The sequence below is a fragment of the Cebus imitator genome, unplaced genomic scaffold, assembly GCF_001604975.1.
Source record: "Cebus imitator isolate Cc_AM_T3 unplaced genomic scaffold, Cebus_imitator-1.0 Scaffold145, whole genome shotgun sequence".
Classification (NCBI taxonomy): Eukaryota; Metazoa; Chordata; class Mammalia; order Primates; family Cebidae; genus Cebus; species Cebus imitator.
The window spans coordinates 4,424,341-4,435,369 of record NW_016107460.1 but is presented as its reverse complement, the minus strand read 5'-3'; the positions used below and the strand labels follow the sequence as shown (position 1 = coordinate 4,435,369).

Genomic DNA, 11,029 nt, shown 5'->3' with positions numbered 1-11,029 from the left:
ACGCCTCCCACTGTGTTTCTGTGTGAGCCCGGCTGCATCCACGGCACGAGTCCACGCCTCCCACTGTGTTTCTGTGTGAGCCCGGCTGCATCCACAGCACGAGTCCACAGGCAGCACAGGCCTAAAACTTTCAGTGCTGTAAACAGCCACACACAAGCCCTGGGGGAGGCTCGGGCCGCTGTGTCCTAATCCAGGCCCCCAGACACTGACCCTGAGGCGGAGGCCAAGACTGCCGGGTCCTTGCCAGGCCAGGCCTCTGAAGGTCAGGAGGGAACAGGATGCGTCGGTGGCCGCTGCCTCGGGCAGAACCAGGGTGCTGTGGACTCACTGGGAACGCCATAGGGCAGCCGGTGTTGGGCTCATGAGGGAAAGCAGTGAGGGGCCGGCACCCGCGTGAAGGTGCAGTCCAGGCATGCAGTGGGTACCCAGATGCCCACTCCCCCACTGCCCAGGGCTCCTGCGCCGCCTCCCCACGTGTGCCCAGCTCCCAGGTCTCTGCCGACACTGGCCTCGGGCCTGCTCGCTGTCTGTGGGACCGATGACTGGGAACCCGCGCCACCTCCTCCCTGGGCTGAGGCTCCTGAGCTCCTTCCTGGCTCTGCCTCCGTGTTCTCAAAGCCCCGGGGGTTCTGTAAAACTCTCAGGATTCCTGTAATCCCACTGCTTTCTCTGAGGCTGGCAGCCTGGCAGCCTGCAGTTATTCTTGGTGCTGAATTATTCACCCCGCTTCCCCTCCTCGCCTGCACTCCAGCGTCTCACATGGGTCCTGGGGCCAAGCCAAGGCCCCCTCTCCCCACTCGGAATGAAGTCATTTCAAAGTCTTTTGTGCTTAATTATTTATCATTCAGTTGCTGGCTGTAGGATTTAAGTTTGTTGAGGGGTAGGAACTTGGCCAGTCAAGGAGCCCTTGTCTCTGACCCAGCTCTGGGTGGGCTGTTGACCCCCTTGAGCCTCAAATGACAGGAATGGGCCAGCCACAGGGGGCAGGGGGGAGAGGCTGTGGGACGGCACCAGCCTGTCAGGGCTTCCCCGGGCCATTGGATGGTGACGCCCGACACAGCCCACCCTGCGCACCTGAGGCCTCACGCGGAAAGAACATCGGGGCAGGCTCTGCTGTGGGGGCTCACGCCTGTAACCCCAGCGCTTTTAGGGGGCCAGCGTGGGAGGATGGCTTGAGACCAGTCTGGCAACATAGTGAGACCCCTTCCCCACAAAAAATTTTAAAAATTAGCTGGGCATGATGGCACATGCCTGCAGCCTTAGCTACTTGGGAGGTTGACGCTGCAGGGAGCCATGATGAGGCCACAGCACTCTAGCCTGGGCGACAGAGTCAATAAGGGCCAGGTGCAGTGATCCCAGCACTTTTGGAGGCCGAGGTGGAAGGATTCTCCCGAGCCCAGGAGTTTGACACCAGCCTGGCCAACACGGTGAGACCTTGTCTCTAAAAATATGTTTGTAATTAGCCGGGGGTGGTGACGCACGTGGTGTAAAGTCTGGTGATTAGCCAGGGTTGGTGGCACACTCCTGTGGCCCCAGCTCCTTGGAAGGCTAAGGTGAGGAGATCACTTGAGCCCAGGAGTTGGAGGCTGCAGTGAGCTGTGATTGTGCCACCGCCCTCCAGCCCAGGTCACAGAGCCAGACCCTGGCTACAGAGAGAAGTGAAAGCGGAGTGAGCGAATAAGAGAGAGAAAGAGAAAAGGAAGGAAGGAGAAGGGGAAGGGAAAGAGAGAGAAAGCAGCACTCACGGCCGGAGGAGGGTGGGAGTCCGCACCGAGCCAGCCGCCCCCACCGTCCCTGCAGCGGAGCCTCAGAGGAGCCTGCGGCCGGCCCAGCTTCCCCGTGGGCAGAGGCTGCTTCCTCGATGGGCCACGGCCACGTCCTCAGGGCCCACCTGGACCCCGACCCAAATCCCGCCTGGCTGCAGCCCCACCCCGGCCCGAGGGTCCCCGAGGCACCGTCCAGGCAGGAAGAGCAGGCCCGCGTCACTTGCTGCAGATCAGAAACCCGGGTGGGTGGTGGCCCTAAAGATTGCCTCTGGGTGGGAGCGGCACCCCTCAAGGAGCCGGGGCCCCAAGTGTCTCCCCGGCGGACCCCTGGGCCCTCCTTTCCCAGTCATGATGCCCCCCAGGTGACACCGGGCCTCTGGCACTCTGAGGGGACGCCGTGCCCCACCGGGCCTCCTGGTCCCTCTTGCTGGGACTTCCCGCCGCTCCTAATGGTTCCCTGCAGGCTCCAGCATCGCCATCCGCCCGGGGCCTGGGGCTTCCCCTGCCCTCCAGGATCTTCCGGGCTGCACCCTCGTGAGCAGCCTGTGGAAGTGGGATGGTAGGTGCCACTCCTGCTCCAAGTGCACGAGTCTGTCAAGGATTTAAACAGAAAGCGTTTGCTCCATGCAGGCTGCGGGCCCGGGGGGGCAGAGAGCTGGGGGCAGACATGGGGGGCTCCCCGTCCCGCCCGCAGCCCTGAGGTGGGGTTCACAGATCTCCGCTGTCCTGCCACTCCGGTCCACCCTGTCATCATTAACCCTGGTTCAGGTTGGGGACAGCACACCCTGGGGGCCCAGGCAGGGCATTCAGGGGCCTCACTGTGTCGTCTCCACAGGCCTGAGGGGAGAGCCATGGAGGAGCGGACTGCGGCGGCAGCATACCCAGGTAGGTGGGTGGGACCCACCTGCGTCATCAGCCACACCACTCTCTGGAGAGGCGACAGGCCACAGTCCAGGGCTGGGGAGTTTCAGACCATCCTGGCCAACACAGTGAGACCCCATCCCCACAACAGTTGGGGGCACTTGGCCGCAGCAGCAGGTGGAGATGTGGGAGAGCCGGGCCCTCCCAGGGGCCTGAATGATAAGGGGCTGGTGGCTTGCTGAGGGGGATGGTCCGGGAAGACGTGAAGTTGGGCTGACACAGCCCTTGATGTGGGGAATATCCTAGCAGGGAGGAAAGCCTGGGGCAGGGCGCACAGGGCGCAGAGGCCTTGGAGGCTGAGGGGAGCTGCGGGAAGCTGCCAAGGCCCAGGGTGGCTGAGCCGTGAGGGGCTGCTCCCAGCAAGGCCGACGGCAGGGCCTGGGGGGCCTGGTGGGCCTGGGCTGGGCATGAGGCTCCTCCTGGCACGGGAGCTGCTGTGGGGACTGCAAGGAGGGTCCCAGTGAGGGCCTGGAGGAGGCTCAGGTGCAGACCCCCAGGCCATGGGGCCTCCTCCAGCAGCCGCAGTCCTGGGGCTCAACTCCACGGCCTGAGACTGGCAGCTCCCCCCACAGCCTGAGGGGCGGAGTGCCAGGGCGCCTAGGCTACACCAAGGCGTGGTCCCCAGCAGGGCACGGGTGCAGTGGCTGGCAGGGTGCCTGGTGGAGAGCAGAGCCTCTCTGAACCCTGGGCCAGCGAGAGTGACCCTTCCTCTGGTGTCTCTGGGGTTCTGGCAGGAGAGCCAAAGGCTAGGAGGTCTGGGCCCACCGCTCGCTGGGGTCTGGATGCCTCTATGGAACTGCTCCTGGTGCAGCCAGAAGGCAAGCGGAGCCACCCTGGTTGGGGGGACGGTCTGGTGTAGCTGGGGCTGCAGCCAGCAAGGGCTTGGGTCCTGGGTGGCGTCCCCCATGGTCCCAGAGCAGCCCTCACACCATTCACCGCGCCAGCCCCATCCTGGCCATCCCAGGAGGAGCAGGTAGGTGAGGGTGGGGGGCGGGGACATCTCACACCGACAAGAATCAGCTGGGTCCCGGCGGCTCTGTGCAGCCCCCAGCCCCGGAGAACACCACCTGCCCACCCAGGGTTTCCGAGCTCCGCAGAGACAGCTCTGGGGGTGAGGAGCAAAGGGAGATGGATGTGGGGCCACTCCAGTGCAGCTGCGGCCGAGGCCCGGGTGAGAGCTGGCCCAGGGCTAGATCCCGTGGCCGTCAAGGCCCAGCCTGCCGCACTGTGGCTGCCAGCCAGGGCCCGTCCCGCCTGCCCTTCCCGTCCGCCAGGCTGCCAGCCTCGGGAGCGGGGTCAGATGGGGCTTGTGGCCCGGCTCCTCAGTCACTGCCTGCCGAGCTCTCCCGGCCCCGGCCAGCGCCTTGGCTGCCGCTGGGCAAGCTGTATTCCTGGGAACACCTAGAAACCAGCTGCTTGGAAACACCGTGGCGTTGCCATGCACGGCTCTCCCTCCGCCCACCAGGGAGGCTGGCCCCGGTGCCCACTGCGCTGTGGCTGCAGAACATGTGCCCCCTGGCGAGGTCCCCCTAGACCTTGTTTTTTTCTAAAGGAACTGACTCAGGGCCAAGCATGTGGCCCCAGGCCCCGAGGCTCGCGCTAGTTCAGCCCAGGAGCGCACAGGCGGCAGTGCCCGTGGCCCGGCCGGAGGAGGCCGCCGCTCCGCTCTGCTCGGGGAGGGAGCGCCGTTTTCCAGGCCGGCGGCGTCTGGAATGTGTCTCTGCCTTGCGGTGTGAGCCGACTCCTGCCCCGTTTCAGCGCGGCGGCATTCCTGGTGTGAGCCCGGGCCAGCCCGGCGCCTTTTCCACGCTCCAGTGCCAGCCCCACGGGCTCCGGGGACGGGAGAGGACGGTTTCCATGGCAACCTCACTTTTGTTATTTCTTATTTTCTTTTTTATGGTTTCTCCAACTTTGAAGCTCTCCAGACAGTTTACAGACTGTGAAAGGAAAAGTCCTTTCCCTTCTCTCCCGAGTCCCCCCAGCAGGGCCGCCCCCCAACCCCACCTAGAGAGCCCGCCGCGGTGCGGGGAAGGGGCTGGGCCGGGGGCTTCGAAAGCAAACCAGACAGCTCTCGCCTTTGGAGGGTTCATTATTTTTAAAATCAGTTTATGGAGGAAAGGAATGATTTTTCTCCTAAGAAGGTAGGAAAGTATTTGCAAAAGAATGCCCCAGGAGCCCCGCAGCAGGTCGGCAGCAGGGGCCCCCGAGCGGCTGCCTGGCAAGGGTCACTTCCGTCCTCACCAGCCTCTGAGCAGGAGGCCGTAGCTGGGCTGTGGCCTGAGGTCGGAGCTGGTTTGCTTCGCCCAAATCGGTTTATTCACCTACGCCGACTGTGCGTCTAGCACCCCAGGCCTGGTCCAGTGGCTGGTCCTGTGGTTACGTTGCCAAGAATCCCGGAACCCAGGCAGAGATGACCAGGGCGGGGGCACAGGGGCCGGTGGGGACACGAGACAGGGCTGAGGCCAGGGAGGGGGGGGGACAGGAGCCTGACTGAGGACCAGCCCAGCCCGTCCCCTGCAGGAGAGTACGTGGTCATGATCCGTGACGTGACCACCCCGCCATTCCTGGGGCGCACGCTGCCCACCGCCTTCAAACACCTGCGGGTCGTCGCGAACAGCTCTGCCCAGCGGCCCCACGTCCTGGAAGAAGGCGCTGAAGCCTCAGGTGGCCGGCAGGCCACGTACAGCTGCAGCCCAGAGCCGCCAGTGCCTCAGTGAGGCCCCGTGTCCACAGGTGGCCACCTCGGTGTGAACAGAAGGAAACGCTGCCTCTGCGTGCAGGCCCTGCTCCCCGATTCCGCGGACAGCCCAGAGCCCTGCAGCTGCCGGCTTGAATAAAACGCTCAGTGGTGGCTCCGGAGGGCACTGCTCCTTGGGCCCCACACAAGCAGCTCAGCCCTCCCCACACGCCCGCACACTCACAGAGGGACGGGAGCCCATGCCGCCACTCATCGCTGCGGCCCCTGCTCTTCGCAGAGCCCTGGGGTGCCCAGGGTGCAGGCGGGACACATAGGGTGGCTCGTCTCAGTGCCTCGGGCCAGGCCTGCGGCCGTCCCCCAGGCACCCTTTAAGGCCAGTACGTCTTTCCCACCCACCCTGTTCCCAGGCCCCGCTGTGGTGGGTGCCGGAATTCCCTGCCGGGCTGGGGCTGAGAAGGAGGGTCTCTGTCGCCTGCCACAGAGCTCTGCCGTGGAGCCCAGCCAGCCAGCCCCGACCTCCGCCTGGTACTACCCACTCCAGGCAATCCTGCCCACAGGATGGGCTCCCACGGCGAGAGTCAGGTGTCCTGCCTGCCTGACCCCCCGCCCCACACTGACCAGGGAGGACGGTCAGGGGCATTCTACAGCTGCCTCCAGAGGGCCCCTCAGCCACTGAGAGGGGCCGGGAGGTCATGGGGAGGGGCGCTGAGGTGGCCCACAGGCACCGGCCACTCAATCAGCACAGAAGGCGGCCATGGCAGAGACCTGCCTCCTGGCTCCACGTGCCTGCCCTGGCCCCTGGCTTCACCGTGCCTACCTGGGGCCTGCGCAGCCTGACTGGTCTCACCCTCTGCCATCCCAGCGCTGGGCAGGGAGCCAGCCTCCTCAGACCCTTGCTCTCCCAGCCTCTCCCGGCAGCTCCTCAGACCCACCCCTGTCCTTGCAGCCCCCCACTCAGAGGGACCCCACTTGGAGCCCTGGGGAGGAGGCCATCCAGGGCCCAGCCCCAGCCCCGCTCCAGGCCCGTGCCAAGGCCCCCGATGCTTCCCTCGGCGTGAGGGCCATGCCGCTGTCCCCGACTCTTCCATGACCAGCACCCATCTCCCTGTGCTGGGCCAGACCCAGCCTCCCACTGTCCGGGCGCTTCGCCCATCTCCTGGCCGGCTGCGGCCTGCGTCTCTCTCCAGACCTGCACAGGCAGGTGCTTCCGCCCAGCAACGGGCAGCCATGGACAAAGGAGCTGCGTTGACAGAAGCACAGGAACACGGGGCACACAGGGTGAAGACCCGCCCAGGAGCTGGGGTGCTCCATGGTGGGGGCCTGGGGAGCTCTCAGGGAGAGCCTGGCTGGGGCCAGGTTGGGCACAGGGTGGTGGATACGCTGAGGAAGGCCGTCTGCCCCGGGAGTAGAGGGGCAGGCTGGGGAGGGCACTGGTCTGGGAGAAACCAGACCAGATCATGGGGTGCCGAGCCCCCATCCTTGGAGGTGACAAGTTGAAGGCCACTGGGGCTACAGCGATGGGACTCCCTCCTCTACCAGCACAGAGTGTCCCCAAGGCCTCTTGGTTCTGAGCTCTGCCAGTCTGAGGCCGAGCACTTGTGGGGGGCTCTGGCATCCCCAAAGGTTCCCCAGATACCCAGGCTTCCATTCCAGACAGCAAGGAGGCAGCTGCCCCCCTGCACCTTCTAAGAGCCCAGAGCCAGTGGCAAGGCTGCGTCTCCAGATGCGGCGTCCTCAAGGCTCCCGTTGCCCAGGGCTGCTTGGCCACAGCTCCAGCCTCTGGTCCCTGGGGGCCCTGTGGGTGCCCTGCGCTTCTGACACTGTCCTTTGCCCTTGGGGTTGGCTCTGCCGTCGGAGGGGAGGCTCCTGGACTGCCTGGACTTGGGTCACCTGCCTCCCAGGGGTCCAGGGAGACGTCGGCGAGGCTGGGCAGATGCCACCGCATCACGCTGACCCTGGCCCACCGCACTGGAGCAGCGCCCACCTGGGCCTGCCCCTTACATTTGGCAAACCGCTTTGTAGCTTTTTTTCACTTCAGGATGAAACCACATTTTGTCACAAGAAAAATAGAAAATGATGTTTCAATTTAGAAAGAAAAAAACTGCTGGGAGCAGCAGCTGCTGTGTTTCCCAGCATGTCAAGAGGGGCCCTTTGGGATTTAATTCCCAATCAGCATCCTTGGTTTTTCAAGTCACAAAACCCACGGCGGGAAACCCAGGGCTGTTTTCCCCACACGGGATGCGGCGGGGCTGGGGCTGCACCTCAGCGGCTCTCTGTGGCTGACAGGCGCGCACCGCCATCGAGGCTGACTTTTTGAAAGCTCTCTGCACACACAGAAGCCTGGGGCCGCCAGCTTCCTTGGGGATCACAGCAAACCCCGGGGCAGGCATCGGTGTCCCCTGGGCTGGTGGCTAGGGCCACTGAGGGCCTGAGAAGGTGTCCAGGTAGCCTCCTGGCCAAGCTCCTCTCCCCCTGCCCCTCCCAGCAGGACAGACCCTGGGGACCGTGGGAAGGAGCAGAGCGCAGTGGCTTCCTAGGGTCAGGGGTGCCTCTTCCAGCCAGCGCCCCTCGGCGCCGACGGGGAGCCGCCCTGGAGGGCCACAGTGCCTGGGCCTTGCCTGGACTCCCGCCTGGCCCCGCTTGGCCCACTCCTCACACCACATCCAGAAGTTAAAATACGTAGAAATTTGAATTTAAAAAGGAAAAAAAAAAAGCTGGGGGGCAGAGGCTCTGTGGAGACAGCCTCGTGGCCTCAGACACTGCCCTGGAGAGGGAGGAGCCAGGTGGGAGAGGGAGGCCTGCGGGGGGAGGGGCAGCGTCCAGAGACCAGAGGTGCTGAGGTGGCGGCAGGCCAGGCCCCACCCAAGGACGGCGACCCTCCCCCAGGACTCCCTCGGACAGCCCACCATGGGGATAGAGTCCTCGGGACGGGCCACGGAACACCGGCCTCCCGTGTCCCTTCACCCTGGCTTCTGTGTCTGCTGGTCCTGGTGGCCCTGGGGAGGCCACAGAGGCCGGCCTGTCTGTCTGGTCCAGGCAACCTCTTAGGCAGAGTCCCAGAGCCCCCCACGTGCATCCCCCACCAGCACACAGCCCTGTTCTGGGGCGCGCCCTCCCCCGTGAAAGACCCTCCTCTATCACCTGCCCTCGCTGGCGGGGACCAGCCCCTGAGTGCCGGGCCTGGGGTGGGGTAGGTGGAAGGACAGGGCCCATGGGCTGACCTCAGCCTGCCAGCCCCTGCTCACTGGGCCTGATCTGGGACTGGGCACCGATTCCCAGCCAAGGGGCCTGACAGACCTGCTCAGGCCAAGCGGCATCACTGAGCTGTGGGCATGGGCCAGTGGCAGACACGCTCCCAAAGGCCTTGGCAGCAAGCGGCCATGGTCCTCCAGGCTCCCTGGGCCTCTCAGGCAGCTCCCCTCTGCATGTTGGTGCGGAGGGCAGACAGCTTGTGGTACTGGAGGTGGAAACACACCCGCTCTGGTGCCAGGGCTGCTGTGCCATGTGACCACCCGGCTGCCAACACAGGTGGACGCGAGCTGGGCTGAGGCCTCATCCCAGGCTGGGCAGGGGCTCTGCTGGGTGCCCCTGGACCTGGTGGGCACAGTAGGGGCTATGACTGCCTCTGGCCTGGAGACCAGGGCCTGCTGGCACCGCCCCGGGGAAGCCGAGGCTAGGGCCAGGTGGGGGCTCTCTGGCAAGCTCCCAAGAACACTATGGCAGAGGCGGAGTCCCCACCCCCAGCCAGCACCCCCTCCTGCCCCCAGATGAGTCTTGGGGAGGGAGTGCCCGGTGCCAGCGCTGTGCACCTCCCTGTGCCCCTGCTGTCCTCTGACCTCGCAGACAAGGGAGCATCGGCCGTTCCTCCCACCCACAGTTAAAGAGCAAAGATGACATGGAGAGAGGGCGTCACGCCAGGTGCTGCCACGGAAGAGTCTGTGAGCCAGAGAGACAGACACAGACAGAGACACACAGAGATAGGATGGGGACGGGGGGAAGGGCACCTCCCTCACCCCACTTCAGCAAGGCCTCAGCCAGGACACCCTCCAGACCAGGCCCAGGCCTCTTGGCGTTAGCAGAGGACAGCGGGGCCAGGCCACAGCCGGGAGCCAGACAGGACCCGCCTGGCCTGTGGACATCCCCACCCAAAGCCTCTCCGTCTTCGCTCCTGGCGACTGGGGGTGTCGAGGGCAGCTGTGCAGAGCAGCCCTTCCCAGGCAGGGCTTCCCGGAGGGCCAGTGCCCGGCCCCCTAGGCTGGTTCCTGTGCAGCCTGGGGGGCCTTCCCTGGGAGACTCAGGTCTGGGCCCAGGAAGCCAGGAGCCTCTGGGCCTGTGGGCTGGCTCAGCAAGACCACCTCTCAGCAAACCCCTCAGGCCTGACAACAGACCTCCAGCCCCTTCCAGTCCTGCCTCCGGGCACAGCGACAGCCAGGAAGGCCAGGCTCTGCGCCCTGATGAAAGGGCCCCGCTTGGGGCCTGCAAGGCAGCTGCTAGCCCTTCAGAGAGCCTTGGGGAAGACCACCTGGGGCCAGGGTGGTGCCTGGCTGCCCGCTCTGCCCCCAGTTTGGCCCCTGGCAGTGGCACTCTGGCAAACACTGGACCCCCCTCTTGGTATTTGCCCCTCCTGCCTGGGGCAACCAGAGCCAGAAGCCCAGCTGGGGGGCTCCAAACAGGTCCCGGGCCAGCAGGGCCTCCCTAGTCTGCAGGACCTCCTTTGTGGGGGACCCATGGGGATCAGAGGGAGCTGCCCACCCCAGCCCCCAGCCTCCTTGGCTCTTGAGGTCGACCACAGCCAGGGAGGGGTCCCCATCAAGGGTCCAGGCCTTGCCCACCCCTGCCTCACAGCCCAGGGGCCCCAGAGGGAGTAGACCAGGACTCTGTCCCAGCTAGGACCTGCTCTCTGCCCCCGCTCCCAGTGCCCAGCCCTGGAGACCCTGTCCCGCTGCCCCAGACCTGACCCCGCCGGGTCCTCATCACCCCACACATCACTCGTGCCACCTGCTAGGGCCCCACCTGCCGGAGAGAGGGCACAGCATGGGCTCCGAAGCCGTGCCCAGGCAGAGGGAGAGGGGCTGGGTGCCACAGGCCTGCTGTGCCCCTGATGGGGGCTGGCTGGAGGGAACCTCAGTGCCTGGGGGCATTTCCTTCCAGGGAGCTCCAAGCAGGAGCAGCAGCCTGGGGCACAGCCAGGCTCCCTGCGGGAAGGGCAGGTTTCAGGCCCACTGCTGAGGGCATGGGTGTGGTTCGTGGGGCTGGGGGTCCCATCCTGATGGCCTGAGGGGGACAGGAGGCCGGCAGGGAGCCAGGCGGCAGGTGAGCAGGAGAAACGGCTCTAAGGGGCAGGTCTCAGCCAGCTGCCCGGGTCTCGTGGTCTCGTGGTCTCCTGGGGTGGGATCCACCAAGGCCCCCAGGTCCCTGCGGGTTGTAGCGAGGGGCTGGAGGAGGGGGCGACTTGCCGGCTAGGGCCGGCGGGCCGGTATGGGGGCGGTGGTTCTTCCTGGGAACGGACCCCCAGCCGAGCAGAACAGGGAGGCCGCGCCCCAGAGAGAAAAGGAGAAAAGCACCGGCCCCGGCGGGGAGCTTCCGAGAGGGCGGGGTCGGCAGGGGACCCCCCCACCCCGAGCTGGGCGGAGCTGCAGTTCCC

The 11,029-nt window shown here is 65.6% G+C and overlaps 1 protein-coding gene across 5 annotated transcripts in view; it reads left to right on the top strand.

Moving 5' to 3' along the window:
* MORN1 (MORN repeat containing 1) overlaps positions 1 to 5,541 on the top strand; it is a 68,624-nt gene extending 63,083 nt beyond the window's left edge. For 3 of the 5 annotated variants that reach the window (XM_017542657.2, XM_017542660.2, XM_017542658.2), the window contains 2 exons: positions 2,602 to 2,651; positions 5,208 to 5,507. In XM_017542657.2, the coding sequence (XP_017398146.1) occupies positions 2,602 to 2,651; positions 5,208 to 5,404 (247 nt within the window). In that variant the 3' untranslated portion in view covers positions 5,405 to 5,507. Of the gene's footprint in view, positions 1 to 2,601; positions 2,652 to 5,207 lie in introns of all 5 variants that reach the window. The other 2 variants (XM_017542656.1, XM_017542659.1) reach the window with 2 other exon arrangements.
* The last annotated feature ends 5,488 nt before the right edge of the window (positions 5,542 to 11,029 follow it).